The sequence below is a fragment of the Setaria italica genome, chromosome V (assembly GCF_000263155.2).
Source record: "Setaria italica strain Yugu1 chromosome V, Setaria_italica_v2.0, whole genome shotgun sequence".
NCBI classification, from domain to species: domain Eukaryota; kingdom Viridiplantae; phylum Streptophyta; class Magnoliopsida; order Poales; family Poaceae; genus Setaria; species Setaria italica.
Window position 1 is genome coordinate 7,675,523 of NC_028454.1, and position 19,470 is coordinate 7,694,992.

General features: G+C 45.1%; 2 protein-coding genes across 2 annotated transcripts; both read right to left on the reverse strand.

The window, feature by feature from the left end:
• Positions 1-1,999: 1,999 nt before the first annotated feature.
• Positions 2,000-5,900, reverse strand: LOC101786996 (mediator of RNA polymerase II transcription subunit 22a). Its single transcript, XM_004967994.3, has 4 exons — positions 5,703-5,900; positions 5,552-5,617; positions 2,920-3,154; positions 2,000-2,299 (listed from the first exon to the last, which is right to left on the reverse strand). Exons 1-3 carry the CDS (start codon positions 5,856-5,858, stop codon positions 2,921-2,923), a joined length of 456 nt encoding a protein of 151 aa, XP_004968051.1. The 5' UTR covers positions 5,859-5,900; the 3' UTR covers positions 2,000-2,299; position 2,920.
• A 7,653-nt stretch (positions 5,901-13,553) lies between these two features.
• On the reverse strand, positions 13,554-14,885 carry LOC101786604 (zinc finger protein GIS3). The gene has a single exon (XM_004967993.2). The coding sequence runs from the start codon at positions 14,726-14,728 to the stop codon at positions 13,913-13,915; it is 816 nt and encodes a 271-aa protein (XP_004968050.1). The 5' UTR covers positions 14,729-14,885; the 3' UTR covers positions 13,554-13,912.
• Between the last annotated feature and the right edge of the window lie 4,585 nt (positions 14,886-19,470).

Here is a 19,470-nt window from a genome sequence, read left to right on the forward strand (position 1 = left end):
AAAAAAAAGAAGTAATCGGGGCTTGGAATTTGGAAGATGACGCTACTAGCAACTCCGGATTCTCAACCGGATCGGTGGCGTGTAGAATCAAAGGGAAATGCTTCTTCTGGTGCAGACGAGCTCGCTTTCCCCTTTTCCGTTTCCTTCCCCTAGCTTTGCTTTCCTTGCGCAAGCGAGTGAGGCTTGTTGCGTCCCCAAGGGGGGTGGCCGTTCGGGTAACCCGAAAAGTTCGGGTCGGGTTTTCTAAATTTCGGGTTCTGAAAAAAGGAACCCGAGATATACTCCAGAGATTTAAAACCCGACAACTCGGGTTCGGGTTAACCCGTTCTACCCGACTAATGCCCGCACCCTGCAGTCCCTCTCCCTCTCCTGTCTCCTCCTCGCCGCCCCCTCTCCTCCCCGCTGTCGCGCTCTCTCTGCCTTTCCCCTGCTCTCCGCCACCGCCTGCCCTCCCCTTCTCCCTCTCCAGCTGCCTTCGCCGCCCGCCCGCTGTTCCGCGACCGCCGCTGCCCCGCCTGCTCGCGGGATCCAGATCCGGCGTGGGGGCGCGGCGGCGCCGCCACCCGTGCTCCGGGGGCCTCGGCGCGCGGCCTGCCGGGGCTGGTGTGGGCACACGACGGGAGCTCGACGAGAGATGGGGCAGCAGGCAGCAGCTTGGCCTCAGTGGCGCCGGCACAGGGGCGGCGACGAGCCGAAGAGGAGGATGGTGGATGGGGGCGGGGCGGCGCGACCGCGCGAGGAGCCGAGGGGAGGATGGGGGCGGCGAGTCGGCGACGCGTGGAGGACGGGAGATGCTGTCATGCTGATGTGTTGCGTGCGAGGAGGACAGGCTAGGGTTAAATTTGTTTTTAGTTGGGCTGGGCTCAGTGGGCTGAATGTGCAATTGTTTGTTAGGCTGCTACTGCAGGTGAACTTTTTTTTTGGTAGCTCGGGTAAACGGGCTGTTCGGGTACCGGGCACTGGAACCCGATCTACCCGAGTTTAATTCGGGTTTCCTGGTGTCCAACCCGAGATAAAAGTTCGGGCATCGGGTAATACGGGTTCGGGCTCGGGTTTTTTGCGGGTTCGGATATCGGGTTGTGTGCCCTACCCAAGGCTGCGCCCTTTTTGTGGAGCCTTGACGCCTTTCAACAGTGCAAGTTGATGTGCGGCCATGTGTGGTGGAAAAACCCTCTTTATTATGCACTCTCGCAGAAAAATCAAGGTCCCCTGTGCCATTTCCTTTGCAAGAGAAGTACTCGCTCTCATTCTAAATTATATGTCGTTTTGATTTTTTTTCTAAATTTAGAACAGCCAGACGTTGCATGAGTTCCAGTAGTTGCTATCTGACACTTATGCCAGGCGTTGTTCCGAATCAGTGTTTAAAGTCAGAAACTAACCACGAATTTAAATGCTTGGACGATCGCAATTGACACTGCTATTCGTCCGTACGTTTTTTTTCCATTCATGAGTACCTGTTCAGTGCAATGGACAGGGACGTTGCATCCTTCCTTTGGTTCTGCCTCTGCTGCTATGCAGCAGCTGTAGGCTTGGGAGACAAGTTTCAGATGTGTTTTTTCTCCGAGACTGACAATACACTGGCAAAGTCGGTACCTAGTGCCGTACCTAGCAAGTAGCGTCTGCTCGTAAAGAATGCTTACAGGGGTGTGAAAACAAAGAATCCTACCAGGCGGTTGTCTGGATACACGACACGTTATCATGTACTTCATCCCGGATCCCAGTCACAGTGCATAGGATAGACCCTGTCGACAAATGACAAGGCGAGGACGACATCGAAAGGCTTTCCATTGGCGTCACAGAACCAGAGCCGTCCCTTTTTCAGGGAAGCCTTTTCGGTTACCATCCAACAGCAAAAGGAGTTTTGTGCTATTTGATGAGAAATAGTAGCACAACAGTACTAAGGAACATGAGATTTCTTTCATAGGTCATGTAGGAGAATTCTATCCCAGCTCAGCAGGGGAATGCACATCTGTGTGACAGATCAGTTCACAACCCGATCTCAAACAAAATTTAGCACGCATATCGGTTTGGAAATAACAAGGAATTCAACAGATTCAAGGCAACATGCAATTTACAGCTCAGGGTAAAGATAGATGGTGGACCAGCGATAACTAGTGTACATGGGAGCTAACATTCTACCGTTAGAATAGCAAAACGCATACATCAGGCAAGTAGTACAACAGTCTTGAAAAATGATTACAGCTGTTCTATAATCAACAATTCAAAGTGATTTCTACACAATATATATTAAACACATTATTTTGCTAATCCAGATCCAGGCCTACCAGCTGAGACAACCCTGAAACAAAGAACAAGAAAATTTAACTATAATGTCCATAGTTAGTATTCAAGATCATTTATGTCTACATCTAAGATCAAAGCAGACTATTAAAAAAAAAGGCTCGCTGCATTAGTACAGCTTCAATTGTTTTGGTAGCTAAGTTTTTGTTCTGAATTCTGGGAACGTATTTATCCTAGTTCATGGAGTCGAAAACAAAACAAATGTTTATATTCATCAGTCAAGTTCATGAGTCAAGACAGTCATATGATACTGATGAACAAGCCCATTATCCGAGGTTCCAGCATATATGCTTTCCCATGTAAAAGCCATGATAAAATACCCATTCATTTCTTTTTATTAGGTATGTTGTTAGAACACAAATTGTAACCAATGAATCATAAAACCAGTATATAGCTTTACCATTCTTCATAACATCCATATAAAATTTTCTTTGGAAAGCAAAATAGGAGTACTCAGTTAAACCATTCCACCAAGCATTGACCCTGCTACGACTTAGTGGTACTTGGCTAGTACAACAGGTAAACAATCCCTGTCAAAACCATCTACAAAAAGTGCATACTCCCAATTCTGAAGCTCAAAAATGCAGACACAATTTATCTTGGGCAGAGAATATTCACCTCAATCATAGGATGAAGACCTCACCACAGACGAGTAGTAGTGGGCCTCTAACTCCTTGAGGCTTGTGGCTGCCTCCTGCCCAATTCTCTCCAGCATTCTCTCTGTTCCCTCCACCTGCTGACCAAGCACCTCAATCCTCCTATCCACATTCTCATTCAACGAAGCAAGCCCTGAAAAGATGGCTGTTCTCTTAAGTTCTGACACCAATTTCAACAGAGAGTCTGCTGAATGTACCTGAACAGAAGACATAAGACAATATCAGAAATTTAAAGTTCAGAACTGAGACATGGCACTTATAGCCAATTTCGTTATATGATCATATCCAGAATTAATTCCTTTCTTTTAAAAAAACACATCAGGTAAATAGGCGACTTTGCATGTACAACATAAACAGCGGCGGAGCCATCCTATAGGCAGGGTGGGGCGGCTGCCCAGCTACAGGCATGTTTGCCCCAGACCCCCTCCCCCTCTTCCCCGTCGACCAACCCCTGCCCCTCAAGGCCCCCCTCTGTTCCTCTGCCCAACGCCCTGTCCGGTGTCCGCCATGGTTGGAGCCGAGATCTAGACGAACTGACAAAGATGACTGGATGAGGTGAGCTGCTGCTAGACGTGCAGATGAGCCTGAATGGCCAGGTGCCCAGCCCAGCAGTAGTAGTCCAAAGTTGGAAAGCCCCAAAGGTGAAACATCTCTGGATGGGGATCAACTTAACATTGAAGCACTGTATGATTTTTTAGTTGTTTGCTAGTGATATGTATATCTTATAATATTCACCAATATTCGAGGCATATAATCACTTTATTATTACTGGCTAATTGATATTTATACAATTTAGAGATTCACCCATTTCTATTTTTTGTATTTTGCAAAGTATGGCCAGAGAACTATAAATTTATTCTTCAAATTTGAGGTAACATCGTAAAACTACACTTGTGTTGCTAATCCACTTTTTTGCTATAGTTTTTGCAAGTGCAATATGTGAATGCGGTGTGAATTGGTGCACATACATATCATGCGTTTTTTTACTTTTGGTTTAGTTTTTCGCTAGTAATCGCCCCACATATAATTTTTTTTCATGGATCTGCCACTGGACATGAAATTGTGCAGAACATCACCATTCCTCTATAACATATGGAAGGGAAAATTATTCACCTAGCTACAATGATCACCTTGGCTCTTGTTAAGCAGGGCACCTTGTGTTCAACATAAATCGTACTTCTATGTTCTCATCCTAGTCAAATCGGATACTCTTTTTGTTCTCATGGAAGGTCTCACATAATCAAAATTATTAAGTCATCCAAATAGTTGTGACTATCGGTCCCTGGATCTCGATCAGGCACTCGAGAAGATTAGCTCGATTAGAAACCTTGTCAGACTAAGTTGGGGACGACTAGCCTGGAAGAAGAGGAAAAGGTGACTTGGGCCTAGGCAGTCATGCTTGGTTTTTTGGCCATTAGGTTTCAGGTATATAATAAGTTGGTGTGTCACTGTGTCTGGAGTTCAGCCCATGACCCTCCAGCCGCTGCCTGCAGGAGCTCGAGGAGGAGAAGCTGCTGCCCAGGATAACTCAACACCGCTGGTTTCCTTTCTCAACATGCCACCAGCTCTGTCCCTGCCGACGCCGGATCCCTTCCTCAAGCTGCCACTATCGGCTTCCTCTCCCTGATGCTCGTGTTAAATCAGATGAGCCACTCCTGGTCCTCATTCAACTATATTGGGTACCAGAGCAGGCAGGACAACTATATTGCTGACTAGCCAAACAATCGAACCTAATCGATGACAAATCACATACTCTTACGACTAGGCTGGTAGGCTTGACTAGGTGATTTGTAAACATTGCACCTAATAGGCCACATCTTTGCACTTCGTATAACCATGTGGGATCCAAATATCCAATCCAATTTACACATATATCTAATCTTGCAGCTTAAGTACATGTGTTATGGGCATATGATCCCAGACATTATGATCCTTGGATTATTACGGGACAGCCAAGAGGACAGCCAGGTGGTGTCGGCTACTAGGGGAGGGCTAGACTGTTGGGAAGACTTATTAATTTTTCTTAACTGGTTGATTAATTGCCTGCTTACAGGGGGTAGCAGTGCCTTATACAGAGCATTAGGGCTGACCTAACAAGAGATGCTAACAACCTGTAGGCTGTAGCTAAAAGCCTTCATCTTATCTAGCTAACAATCTCTTGTATGTAAGGGGCTGGCTAATCCCTGGCCCCTGATTCGCACCCATAACAATATGCCTGCTGATTCCATAGCCTCTTCATCTCAAGTTAAAGGGTTAAGACTATGGCTCTTGATGGTTTCGTTATTGGATATGCCATAAAGTGGTTACGGCATATCTACTGCAGCAATGGCTAAATCAAACTCCTTATTTAGTAACCTAATTGAAAGGAAGCCAAGTTGAGAATGTCAAAACTCAACCTGGAAGAACACTTATGTCTTGATTTTTGCAGTATATGTTTCAAACATTGTACATAATTCTATCTACTCATAACACAACAGTATAATCACTCCAAATTTTGCTCATGTATTTAGAAAATAACTAGGGTATGCTTGATTCAAACACAAGTTTTAGAATCAAATTCACTAACAGTTGGTGGGCAGCGAGCAGGTCCATACCATGCGGGCTGCGCGCATCTCCATCTGGAAGGCCTCCTGCGAGTTGCGCACGGGCGGGTCGTTGACCTGAGCATGACATCACAAGCTAGGGTTAGTCAGAGTGCATCGGGGCTGCCGGATGTAAAGGGGAAAGTAGGGCGCGGGGACGTACGCGGGCGATGTTGATGAGGGAGGAGAAGTTGTCTACGAGGCTGGAGACGTCGGCATCGGCCTTCTGCAGTAGCGACTTCTGCTTCTGCACCGCCGCGGCGGCCGCCGCGGCCGTCGGGCCGGGGGCCGAACCGGCGCCGCCGCCTACTTTGCTCATCGCGCGGGTGGCCGGCTGCAGCTTCGGCTTGTGGGCTGCAAGTGAGAGCGCCGAATTGCTGCATAAAAGGGGCCACCAGTGGTGGTTGACGGCCCCAAGCCCAACATACAGGGCTGACTGAGCGGTTTACATGGCCTAAATGGTGGCTGGGCCTTAGGAAATGGATGGGCTTTCCAAATAGACACCGAAGCGTCACGTCGCATCGAGCCCAACAGTCCGTCTATCCCAGTCAAAAAAAAGTCAAAGCCCACAACCACAACCAGAGATAGCCCAACAAACAGAAGAGGCACGCCCCGGAGGGCGATTTGTAAGCGTGCGGAGGCAGGGCCGCCGCCGCCGCCGCCGCCACCGCTATCGGCTCGCCCTCACCGGCGACAAGTGAAATCGCGAGCCTCGACGCCGGACCCAGAGCAATGCGTGGAGGCGGAAGGCAATCAGCAGGCAGTCTACATGCCTAAAGTAAGCCCTAAGCCCCTAACCTAGCCTTTTTCGCCCATTTTCTATTCTATTTTCTTGACTTATGCAAGGATTGGATATGTAGACTGTATATCGTGTGTGACTAAGTTAAGAATTATGCATCGACCTATAGACCTTGACCTTTCTAGGAAATCACGGCAAAACTGAAAAGGAAAACACAGACACTTTAAAAGTAGCTGAAATAGAACTTTTGATTGAACTTAATGAGCTTGAATCTGGAAGGGGAGCTAATCAAATTAGAGGACTTTAAAGTGATCTGGTGACACTAGATGGAGCTCCCATTATGATTCTGTTTGCAGCCTTATACAATTGTACAAAGCTACATTCCTGTTCAATTATTGATTATTATCTCTATGCAAAGAACGGTGAAGTACGACTAAAATGAAAAAAGTTAGTTTTTTCGTTAACCCTATTGTAAAGTGCAGTTAGCTTTTGTGAATGGTAAAATTGTGCTATGATTCCTAGCTGCATGTGTAAACCATGGAAATTTGATATCAAAAACACTTGGACGCTACATATTCTCTAACAGGCGCATGTGGGACGTGCTACATTCAGCTTCCACAAACCTCCCAGTGAACAAGAAAAATTTAAACACATGCTCCTACAAAACGCTCAAGAATTCTCGTTGCCGTTACAGGAGAAGGGGGGCGCTCCATTTCACCCGCTGTTAATTGTTCCTGTCGTCATTGGTATTGCCAAAATGCCAAATTTGCCATCGTCATGCCATGAGGATAAGGATCTGTCTGGGATTGCAATATTCAATGGGCCTGGCACAAAATCAATCAGCTACGCGGATTTGAAGCCCAAGCCATTCTGTGCATCATTATTCACGGCCCAACGGCAACAACGGGAAGTCCTAGTGGTACATTTCTTTCCTTTTCTTTTACATTTTCTGTATAGACCACATTAGGGATTTGCTTTGATCTACTAGAACTGTAAGAAAAAGTAAATCACAAGGAGGACATGCAGGAAAGAAAATCACTCTTTCCCCTCGTTTTCATCTGTTCTGCTCAATCTGTTTCTTCTTACCACCCATCCTTGCTTTTCCATTGCGGTGGTTAGTTGTTCGTGTTGTTGCCGGAAATCTCTCTCAGCGTTTGATTCCACTTTCTCACGTCATCGCTCTTCCTCTCCCTTGCAAGTAACTCAACCTGCATGAACGGACAGCTAGCCCCGACAATCGCTTTAGATGCCTCTGCCTTTCTAGCTACATTTCATCACTAACAAACCTACGCGACTAGTGCTCATTCAATTAGCAGCATAGCATGGCAATTTAGCATAGCCAAGTACTACCAGTCTAGCACGCATGCATGGTGTCGTGCTCTGGCTCACACTACAGTAAAAACTATTACTAGCTCAATTATGAGATACCGACGATGCTTAAGGAGCTAAGCTAGTGTTTGGACCCCTCTAATCAGGCTTCTGACCTACAGCACTTAGCATGTGCTACACTTGAAAGGATTTTGGCCTGACTCTATCAGATATAGAACACTGCGCCTATTTAGTATCTAGAATTTTTTAGAAGCTTTGGGGATTGGGCTCTACTCTTGGATTAGACTGGAATGCACTCCAGCAGTTCTAAAATTCTGAATGTGCTGATTAGGTGGAGGCCACTGTGAAAGTGCATCTGTAACCGAATGCAAGGAGAGAAAAAAAGAATTGACACTCCACATGCATCAGCATCGCCAGCATTATCCTAGGTGTGAACTGTGAAGTATGCATATATGCTGGAACAGAAAAAGAGAAAGTGCTCACTCACTCTGATCTCCCATCCAATCAGAGCTCATCAAAGGATGGATGAAGCCATGTGTCAAAGAAGAGCAGCAGCAGCATCCGTGGGCTGTAGCAAAGAGTACCAGAAAACTGGGGCTAGCCAAGTGAAAGGCAAAGTACAGATACCAATAAAGTGGGCAAGCTTTCATCAGACCAAATCATCAGCAGTCCACCAGAGTGCGCTTTTTATCCCCCCTCTCTCTCCAAACCCCAATGCCAATGTGTCAGCTTGAGCATGGCATCTTCCTTGTAATCATAGCACTCACTCCTAGGGCTACTACAACCTTGGCTCTACCTGTTGATCTGTGACTGGTTGGTTGGTGCCACAGGGGTGAGACCCACCCCAGGAAACTCAGGAGCAGCACTTCAACATGATGCCCTAGCCTTGTCAATGATTCCAAAGGAGACATTGACTCCATTGCTTCACTTCTAGACTAGGGCCCCCTAAAAGAAGGGGATAGATGAACTCCTGAACAACAAGCAAAGTTGTTTGGTTCTCTAATCAAAATCTGTGCTAGTGCATTCAGCAATGTTCTTTTGGGGAAAAAGACCGTAAAGTTCATTTGGGTCTTGAGACATAAGCAATGGATTTTCCATGTATCGTGTACTGGTTGCAACTGCTTCGGGCTGAAAATAGTAACGCTTTGATTGTACTATAGATATTGTTTGATTTACATGCAACTTAGAATTTTCTTTTGAACGTTTTAGCTCAACTGCTCAATGATTGCCAAAATAGCCGGTAACTCGCTCGAGTGCCACAAGGTTAGTAATCTGTTGATTTTCTGGTGTTATTACTTTGTCTAATTTTACAGCAAGCTATTGCTTCGATAGTAAAATAATATGGTATACATGGGTGAAACGGTCTCTCTCCACGACAGTTTTTTTATTAATATCATTTTCAAAGGAAAAAAGTTCTTGAATATTCTACTTTTCTTGTGGCCAACATAATAGAATAATACTGCTTATTAAATAAAAGGGTTATAACTAATAGTGGAGTTCCAAGTTGAACATTCTTGGGTGGACAATCAATGCAAACAGGGCATCCATGTTCCAAAGCACTGGTTTGATTTGTATTATCGTGTCCTGGTTCCACTAGAGGATGCATGCCAACTCGCATGCCTGCCCAAAATTGGTATATGCTTAAGGACCACAGATATATACTTATAGTAGTATATTGGAGTTCTCCAAAAACACACAAGCTGACATCTCTTTCGGCGCATAATCAAGTTGAGGAACCTTACAAACAAACAAAGGGGCAGCCTGTGGCCCACAATCTAATCACGTTCCATTTGGGATAAGGTTTCTTGACATAAAACTACATCAAGGACTCAAGTGAGATCATAGCAAAAGTGTTTTCAAATCTCCCCTTTTAAGATCTTGTTTGTAGTTGGGACATCTTGGTGATGGTGACTCACATGGGCCTCAGGCCAAAGGTTTTAGCTAGCATGAGTTCTTTAGCCTTTACTCATAGGGGGTAAGCTAGAAAAAAATTTCTAGATGCCTTGTGGCAAGGGTATCAACTGAGCTATAATTTGTTGGAAAATATGATGGTTCATCAGTTCATTACTTCTAGTGGTTGGGTGTCCTACTTAACAAGTGTGGTCTAAGAAAACCTTTGTGGACAAATGTTGTTCGGTGGTCATTAAGTTTGTTATGTCACCTTCTTTCAAAAGCGAGCACTTTTCAAAATTGGTATATGTTTCATATGTAGCGATCAATTATCAGCAATTGGAAACGCTTTACATTGCTTATATTTGGATATTTCGAATGGTGGTACTGATACTTATAGACAAGAAGGCACTGCATACCTTAACTTTCGTACCATCCAACAAAACTAGACAACAAAGCATAGTCCAAAAAGGATCGTACTCTTTGAGTGTCCTGGTTCACAAAGGAATGTTTAGTACCAAATTGGAGTTAATATATGACAGCTGATAAAAGCATGATACAAGTGACTAATTCAATATGGTTCAATTCATCTGTCCATGTTAGACCAGTACGATATGGTTCATCTGTCCATGTTAGAAAGTACAGCAGAGCCTCTTTTAATCACATGCATCACTAGTTCAATCAACTGGAGAGAGTGCTAAACATTGAAGTAAAGGAATATTAGAGTGTGCATATATATTCTGACATAATTAATGGACATATAAGTATTGAATTAATTATACTACTTTCTTAAAGGAGTTACAGTGGGCGAATTATTACCGAAGCTCAAATATTCGGTGCACCATTCAACCCGCATACCAAAATGGAGACATGGAAAGCTAATAGCTAGCAGACAAGTCCAAGTTGACACCACGATCATAGAGAAACCTACCGACACGAAATTGTTTATCAGCATTTCTAGCTTCATCACCTTTCATATCACATCATCAGCACTAGAATTTGGCAAATCAAACCATATATGAAGGTGTGTCAACCCGGCCCACACATTCTAGAAGGTGATTAGTTGCTGATAGAATAAAAAGGTTAATGAAGTGTTTGGCCATCCTTTTCAGCTATCTCTTGCTTCCCGTTAGCTAGAAATTTCTCCCCAATCTTGTGCCAATCAATAAACTATATTCTAGTCTCCAGCCCTTATCTCTATTTCTAGTCACCAAACAAAGGCAACTGAAATTGGCCGGCTCTAATCAAGTTAACCTCCTTGGTCTAAGCTTCCCATGCGACCAGTACTCTACACTAGACAGGTCTCGCCATGCGTCACCTACTTGTCCTTTTATTAAAAGACTTATACCTACGTGTACTTAAGCCACCAATTAACTAATCCTACAAGCAACACACGATCCCAAGATGATGCAAGCCTAGATTTTAAGAATCGTCTCATGTGCAAAGGCCAACTAGTACTAATCTTCGAGAAAAGATGATGAAATCCCAATTATACAAGCTGTTGATATATAGTATATAGGTTGATTTGAATCATATATGTAGTACTTAATGATGAACTGAAGAATTAACCAAAAGATATGGAGGTCGAAAGGTCAGACGACGTGCATCTGTAGTTTTGTCAGCTATAGGCTTGTCGACTAGATCGACTGAGCTGGTGCTGCGTGGTGTTCATGCGTCCACATGACATTGACGATTAGGTTAAGTATTTGTGTTCCAATAAACTAAGCTAGCTAGTTGCTTGTCTGGAGACATCCTATCAAAGCCTTTCTACATGCCTCCCCGTACAATCATGGATTATTTTATGCCCGATGCTTTGGCAAGTGAGGTGACTCCATAATGACATATGTAGGGCATAATATAATTTTATTATACTAGCTTTGAATAGGATTAACCCCTGTTCGTAGGTAACCTAGCCTAATCCACTTGGATCTGAATGCGATGCGAGTTTGATAAGCTACAGCTCGTCGACGCGACATATTAATTTGGTATCAGTCGTTAGTGAGATGAGTTGCTACTATAGATACATTAACTCAGTTTGTGGGTTTGCTTTGTAAGGTCCGCAACAATCACTTGCCGTTGATCGGCAAGTATAAATGTATATATATGCTTTGAAAATTTTCAATAAGGGGTGAAGCCGGCTTATGGTGTGCGCACGTAACCACCGATGATTAATCTATGCGTGGAACACAATGTACCACCGACAGTTGTGTCTTATAATACGGTCTCCAGGGGCGGGGAACGGGGGTGGAAAGCGGGGACCAACGAGACCGCGCATGACAGCCAGTGGGTGAATAGAAAATTCACCTAAAGCAGGTAACCCCCGCTTAATATATGCGATACGAATCTTAGGATGATCTATCATCATCCACCTCCTGAGGGGGTCACCACTGTGCACATGTTGACTAGCTGATCCTTGTTAATTTAGGTACACTCCACGGATTAACAAAAATATCATTTTGTTGAGCCCCCTCTGCTCGTCACATGTAGCACTAAACAAAACCCTAGCGTAAAGCGCAGGCGGATCCTATTGGCCGCCGCGGCCATGCACGCCTGCCTTTCGTACGTGGCTGCTACCGCCGAGGCGGCCCATGGGAGCGCGCGGAGTGCAGGCCACGTGTTGAGACGCCGTTGGCTGGCAAGGTCCAACCGCGGCGCGAAACGTGGACGCCGGTTCTTGGACGTATGCGGAGCCTGTGGCCCGGCTGGACCCGGTCCAGGGGCGCCGCGGGCCCCGCCAGGATCTCGGTGCAGGGATTCGCCGGACATTACCATAAAAAGAAAATTCTGTCACCGCTGTTCACGGCAACCGGTTTTACTTATCCCGCCCGTCAATGGTTGTCGACCGGAATTAAGCCACGTAATGACCTGTCGCGCTTAAACAAATTCATCGTTTTCAAAGTTGGCACGACTGCGGGGGTGTTTGGATACGAGGTGTTAAACTTTAACAGTGTCACATCGGATGTTCGGATGATAATTAGGAGAACTAAACATGAGCTAATTATAAAACTAATTGCAGAACCCTGTGTTAATTCGCGAGACGAATCTATTAAGCCTAATTAATCCATCATTAGCAAATGGTTACTGTAGCACCACATTGTCAAAATCATGGACTAATTAGGCTTAATAGATTCGTCTCGTGAATTATACTCCATCTGTGCAATTAGTTTTGTAATTAGCCTATATTTAATACTCCTAATTAGCATCCAAACATCCGATGTGACGGGTGTTAAAGTTTAACAGCTGGTTGCCAAACAGGCCCTGCATGGAAAGATTTTTACTCTCCAGACTCCAAAAGTGTAGCAGTAGTACTAGCAGCTACAGTGACGCAGCTCCTGAGTCCTGTGCCTCGCGTTTGCTGACACGTAGTAAGTGTAAACAGTGCAAGGGACCCTGCACGCCGAGCATGCCTGCCACTTCGATCCCTGCAAAGGCAAGTACACGGCGCACAGTGCCCTCATGCTTTTCTGGTCCCGATCGAGAGGGGGTTCCATTCCAATTCCAACGCGTTGTTACCGTGCTGGGTGTGGCTGGTGCCGGGTCCAATCACGTGGGCGCACGCACGAGAGTGACCGCGCGGTAACAAGTAAATAACCTCTGCATGTGTTGCACGTACTGCAGCGTGCTGACTCGAGGATTAGCTAGCTGGGTAACGTAACTATCAGTGGAAAAGCGGCTTTGCAGTAGTTAATTGCGAAAGAAGGAATGGTTGGGAGGGGCGTGATCTCCTTTTCGGCACCATGCGTTGATGCATGTTGAAAATTCGGAGGGTTTAGTAATATTTTTAACCCTTTACTTAACTAGTTGAAGCAGGAAGCAGATGAAAGGGGGCAAAGTCCATATACGGTGGCATCACAAGAGAAAAAGGCAAGAGGAAAATGACTCATGCAGCACTAGGCCACACACAGATGGAGAGGTTTTTATGCATGTTCAACTAGAAAATTAACTTTCATTTCCCATCACAATCTTGTTGGATCAGATCAGCAAACCAAATCAAACACGGCCTCTTACCACTGAATTATACTAATTTAGTAGCTGGACTAATAATACCGCAACCGATGGAAAAATTGGTGGCACTTGTGCCGAAGAAATGGCAGATCAGATTTGATGGATCAACCAAAAATTTACAGGGGCCTGCCCGGCATGGCCATCGTTCATCAGATCATCATCATGCATATCAAGAACCGGAGCCTTACAGGTGGCTTACATGCATGCAGCTAGCTCGATCGATCAATCTCCAAATCGCAGCAACTAAACATAATTACTAGTGCTAATTACCTAGCCAGGGACGATCATCTCAGTACAAATTTTAGTAGTAGTAGTAGTAGTACTAGTAGGTGATTAATTCTTTTTTACCAAGGCAGCTCGCGCGCGTGCGGTGATCTCGACGACGATGTAGGCGAGAGGAGGCAGCCAAGTCACAAGCCGGCGGGCGCGAGGCTGAGCTGGAGGTCCAGCCCCAGGGCGTCCTCCGGCCCGGCGACGACGGGCTCCGCCACCACCATCCCGGGGCCCGCCATGCCGGGGTATCTCGCCAGGGCAGCCACCGGGCTCGCGTGGTGGACCCTCCGCCCGCTGTGGTCGTCGGCCACGTAGGGTGCCGAGGCGGCGGCGGCGGCGGAGGGCGCCGGGGTGTAGGAGAACACGGCCGGCGAGGCGGTCACGGCCGCGGCCGGGGCACCGCGGGACGGGAACACGCAGCCGTGGGAGACGTGGAACTGCTGGCCCTGCGGCCCGCCGGCTACGGCGGCGGCGCGCGGGGAGAAGTAGACCCAGCTCGTGGGCGCCGCGTCGCCGCCGCCCCCGCCGAGGAGGTGCGGCGGCGGCGCGAAGGCGGACACCATCGGGTTGGCGCGCGGGTAGAGCGCGGCGGCCCCGCCCGCGACGCGCCCCGCGGCGGCCGCGGCCGCCTGCAGCTGCGCGCGCTTGAGCTGCTGCCGCTCCTTCTTGTGCGCGTTCTGGTGGCCGCCCAGCGCCTGCGAGTTGGCGAACTCGCGGCAGCAGTACTGGCACTCGTACCTCCGCCCGTCGCCGCCGGCCGCCGTGGCCGTGGTCGTGGTGGTGGTTGACGACGAGGAGGAGTCCGACCCTCCTCCGCCGCCGCCGCCACCGTTGCCGCACGCCGGCGCCTCCTCCTGCTCGGCCTCGGCCTCCGTCTCCGGCGCCCCCAGCTCGTGCTCCTCCTCGGAGACGTGGAAGCCGAAGAGCTTTAGCCTGGGGCTAGTCATGTTCATAACTGCTTACTACTCCCTGCTGCTGCAGGAGAGGGAAAGATGGTGAGAGGAGGTAAGTGGAAGTGGCTGTCAAAGCTGGAGGTGCATGGGTTGGAGGGAGCTGTGTCAGGTGAGAAGGGGCAGTATATATAAGACCTGGAGCCCGGAGAAGCCGAGTGGATATATCAAGTTCAATGAGCCCCCATTTGAATACATGCATGAACAGGGGCTCCAAATATTCTATCCCTTGTTGTGGCTATGTTTCCTAGCTTTCTTGCTCTCGCTTTCTTTAATTTTCTCCCCCCTGCACTTTAGAGAGAGAAGGACGATCGATCGTTGCAACTGCAAAGATGACTAGATGAGAGAGAAAGAGGGAGTAGCTGTGAGAGCAGGAGAAGCAATTCATGCATGGGTCACAAAAGACAGCGTTGAGGTCTAGATTGCGCTTGTCCCGGCTCCATGTTGCACAGTATTCTAACCACCAGGCCTCCTCGTTGGTTTCGGACGATCGACACGCGCATCACCGGGTTTGCATTAAAGAAACTAAGCACTCCTAGCTAATTAATCAGCTAGCTAGCTGAATTATCTAAGTGGCCAACTAATACTACGTACTAGGGGTGGCGGATTTGTTTACTCGGCCTGATTGCCGCAGGATATGATGCCCGACGGCCTTGTTTATTCGTACGTAACGCGAGTTGTTTTATCCTGACAGCGCCAAGGTGTTGTGTAGAGATGAGGCAAGGCATTACAATAATGCAGGGCTTCTTTGTTGTTACATACATAGATGTACATATACAACTATATATGTAGTGGCTGTGTATTGTATTATTGCCTGATCGATCGATCGGCATGTCACGTAGTATGTAGTAGAAATTAAGAGACGAGGGGGGACCACATGCAGGCATGTGCTGCAGGGGCTAAGTGCCACCCACTTAGCTTGTTCTTGATTAGAGTAGCCTAATTCTAGTTATTTTCTAGTACAGAGTAAAGTTGCAAAGCTCATGTGGGGAGCTGCAGCAGTGCATGTGGGGACTGTATATAAAATCCTCTCTTTAGTAAAAATCTGCACAAAATTTGGTTCTGTTGTGTATTGGTCCAAAAGTGTGCGTAGGGATGTATACGTATGTACGTACATGCGCTCATTTTTGTTCCCTTGTGTGTGGGCTTTCCTGTCATGATGATGGAGATGACCTCGGCAAAGAATCACTTTGGAGCAGTCCCATCACCGGAGCCATTATTATGTTCTTGCGAAATTGTTTTATACTTCCGCAAGGAAAGAACCCTAGAACAGGACCATTGTTTTTTAGACAAAATAGAATGGACCAGCACGCGCCCACTCCTATTGTATATGTATTCTTGCACTAATTTTATACTAATTTTCATGTGTGATGTATAACATTCGCGTCCACGTACGGCATAAGTTAGTGTACAACACTAGAACCAGACTGAAGGAATAATCCATATGCATACTACTGTCAGTGGAAAGAGCTCTATGTTCAATCTATAATAGCAGCTTAGTGCTCAGTTAATGATTCAAATCATGCCAGAATATCTTTCGAGATATCATCAGATCAATAAGACAAGGAATAGTAACAGTTCCTCTTTTTTTACTCCCTCCGTACAAGTCATTCCAACTTTCTTAGAGTCAAACTATTTTATTTTTGATCAAAATTATAGAGAGGATCACAAAAATTTATAGCACCAAATAGATACACTATGAAAATATATGTAATGATACTTATTTGGTATCATGAATATTAATACTTTATCGTATAAATTTGATCAAACTTGAGATGCTTTAACTCTCCAAGAAAGTCTTGTAATTTGGAACAGAGGGAGTACTACTATTATTACTAATGACAGATCCAAACAGTACACAAAATACTATGTTATGCAATTCCTCGAGCGCCTAACTGATCACAACTACTATTTCACCAGAAAGGTTTGCTAAAGAAGAACAAAAAGCTTTACTTAGTGTAAATTAACATGAAGCTCAGATGCTAATGGTCAGTTGGTCACCACCATTTCCGGCTTAGTAGTGCATGACCATGGAACACCAACTGGTGTCATCATTGACGAGGAACGGTGATGTAAGGTCCAACAGAAATGTTTTCAAACAGCAGTATAGTGCTTACTGGGGTAGCACGATGATGATCACGGTAAAACTATTCCTTACGTCACAAGGCTAGTGAAAGAGTTGTGCTGCACCTACAAGGCTACAACTATTCACCAAATACAGCATAGTTTACGACTCTAAAGATTTAGCACGGTTGATCCAACTGTGTTTACACATATTAGTTTATTTTATTGTAATTGTAACCTTACTCCACACAGGTACTTACCCTAGGCTCTTAATCACTTTCTACTAGTTTTACTTTCATTTCCTTTCTTTCCACATTTTGTGCCAGCGGACATGCACACTAATAACACATTGTTAAAATCTCTTGCAGCAAACACGGAAAATATCATCTATCAATTTCATAATGTCGGAGAACCACAAGTAGCAACAATAACAATTGATGTAATTCCTTTCCCAATATTTAAGATGAATGTTTCCCGTCGGTCTGATATTTTTAGGCTTGACATGAACACAAGGCAAAAGGAACACTTCACAAAAAGAGATGGCCAAAGCATGAAGAAATGAAAAACATATCTTACCAAACTAGCTAATCTCGGCCACCTTTTATATATCAACATTTCGCATCATTCGAGAAATGAAACATCACGATTTGCTTAATTATTGTTAGTCTACTCATGTGAAAAGAGTTCCACTTGCTGTACTGCTACCATAAGTGGGAATTAATCAACAGCGATAGCTGCGATCGATGGAAGATCTAAAGAAAGCAGTTGTTCAGAAACCACAGACTAAGAAACCATTCTATAGTACGGAAGGAGCGGAAATTGTGCCGACTAACAAAAAACTGTTTGCGAGATAATTTTCTCAATCATGTTCTGTGGCTTTCTTTCTGTACTTGAGTAGGACATAAGCTAGTGCTAGTTAGTGAGCACCGAGCAGCACACCTCAGATCATTATATATAGAATAAGCAAGGACAGAACCACCTGATATTCTTGTGCAATTACCACTTTAATTTACCTCCTTTTGGACCAGTCATGTCTACCCAGAAAAACATGTACTTAAGAACCTAAGTAATGTGACGGTTTTCTTGTCGTTGTACTTGCCATCACACTGCTTTCAGTGAATCATATCACTGATAGTAATTATATTGTACCTTCTCAGAAGAATATCATGTTTGACTTGAAGTTAAAAGAGAATGGAACTACCAAGTATTTCAGTTCGTGCAACTTTTCTCGTGTCCAGCATGATCAGTGGTGTGTGGCCTTTGCAGATCTCAACTGTAACTAGTGCGCAAAGATCATCCTCTTCCCTTCCGTGTGTTTTCACATGGCTAAACTAGTTGGGACAGCACAGCACATCAAGCCAGTGCCTCCAGCATCTATATGAGTTCAGATCAGCAAGCTTTTCGGTTAGACTTTTGCTTCAACCCATTAGGAAAGAAATCTTCCCAAATCCTACTAACCCCAGATAAAGCAAGAAATTTGCATCTTTTTCTAACGCAATCTCGTCTCCACCATCCACGAAAGCTTCTTTGCGTGTGCCTTTCACCCAAAATTCCCTTCTCATCTCTCTTTCTCGAGTCTTTCTCCAACTTCCAAACAAGGCCCACCCTGTCCCCTAAACTTGGCTCCCATTTATTCCTCTCTTTCTATCATTTTCAATTAACAAAACATGACTTGGAGGTCGCAATTGAGGCTATAAAAAACACAGGATATCTTCAGTGATATATTATCGTTTGTTATTACTTAGAGCAGATGTGGTTATATAGCTGTCATCTATGATGGCTTTACTCTGATCTAACTCTTTCACTCTAGTAGTTTTTAACCATGCTTACATCATGGACATTTATTCTAATTTAATGGTTTCAGGTTAGCCAAGTTGATCGAATACTTGATTGCGTTGGTGACCATAAAGTATACCCACATGTACTTTTTATTCTGTACTATAAGCATGCTTACATCCATAACAAATCAAAGAGTCAAAGAATCATTTAATAGGCTTCCGTGGGTACTTTGGATCCGTTAACCAGATTGCCCATTTCACAGCAGCGAGACCACCTTTCATCTGATTTTGACATCTATAATCCTAAATCAAGTTCTATACAGAACATAAAGAATAGATTATGTGTTACCGTATTACAGGAATACCCAGCTACCTAGATATATTCTAGTTAAGACTTGCAGACCATTGACAAGAACTCACATGCATGGAATCTTCTCTTGCTTCCCTGTTTGATCTATCGCGTAGACAGTGCTACATATCTAGATTCAAGAGTATATTCCTCTATAGCAAATTATTACCGACATTGAAAGATCATGCGTAGTTATCGGCATACCTTATGCAAGACTGTTTTGCCAACAAAGAACTAAAGAAAGCGTCCATGAGATGAGTCTGAAGTGTAGTTAGGGTTTCTATACAAACAGAGGGAGCATTTTTCTGACAAGAAGTTGGAGAATTTATAATAGCCCCGTAATTTAATCAGGGAACATAATATTTGAATCAATGATTCAAGTTACTGCAAAAGCAAGACAATGTTCTTAGTTGATACAGTATAAAGGTCAATGCAGTCACTTTGCAAAGCTGAGGCACCAATCACGTGAAATACTATATCCCTACGAGCAACAGAAAAATAGAGAAGGTTTCTGAATTGACGATTCCAACTGCTGCTACATTTGTCATGTCTGC

Excerpts from the sequence above, each read along its gene's own strand:
- LOC101786996 (XM_004967994.3), bottom strand. The coding sequence starts at position 5,858 with ATGAGCAAAGTAGGCGGCGGCGCCGGTTCGGCCCCCGGCCCGACGGCC. Across the intron at positions 5,618-5,702 it reads CCCTCATCAACATCGCCCGC|GTCAACGACCCGCCCGTGCG; the intron begins GTACGTCCCCGC and ends TGTCATGCTCAG. Across the intron at positions 3,155-5,551 it reads AGATGCGCGCAGCCCGCATG|GTACATTCAGCAGACTCTCT; the intron begins GTATGGACCTGC and ends TCTTCTGTTCAG.
- LOC101786604 (XM_004967993.2), bottom strand. The coding sequence starts at position 14,728 with ATGAACATGACTAGCCCCAGGCTAAAGCTCTTCGGCTTCCACGTCTCC.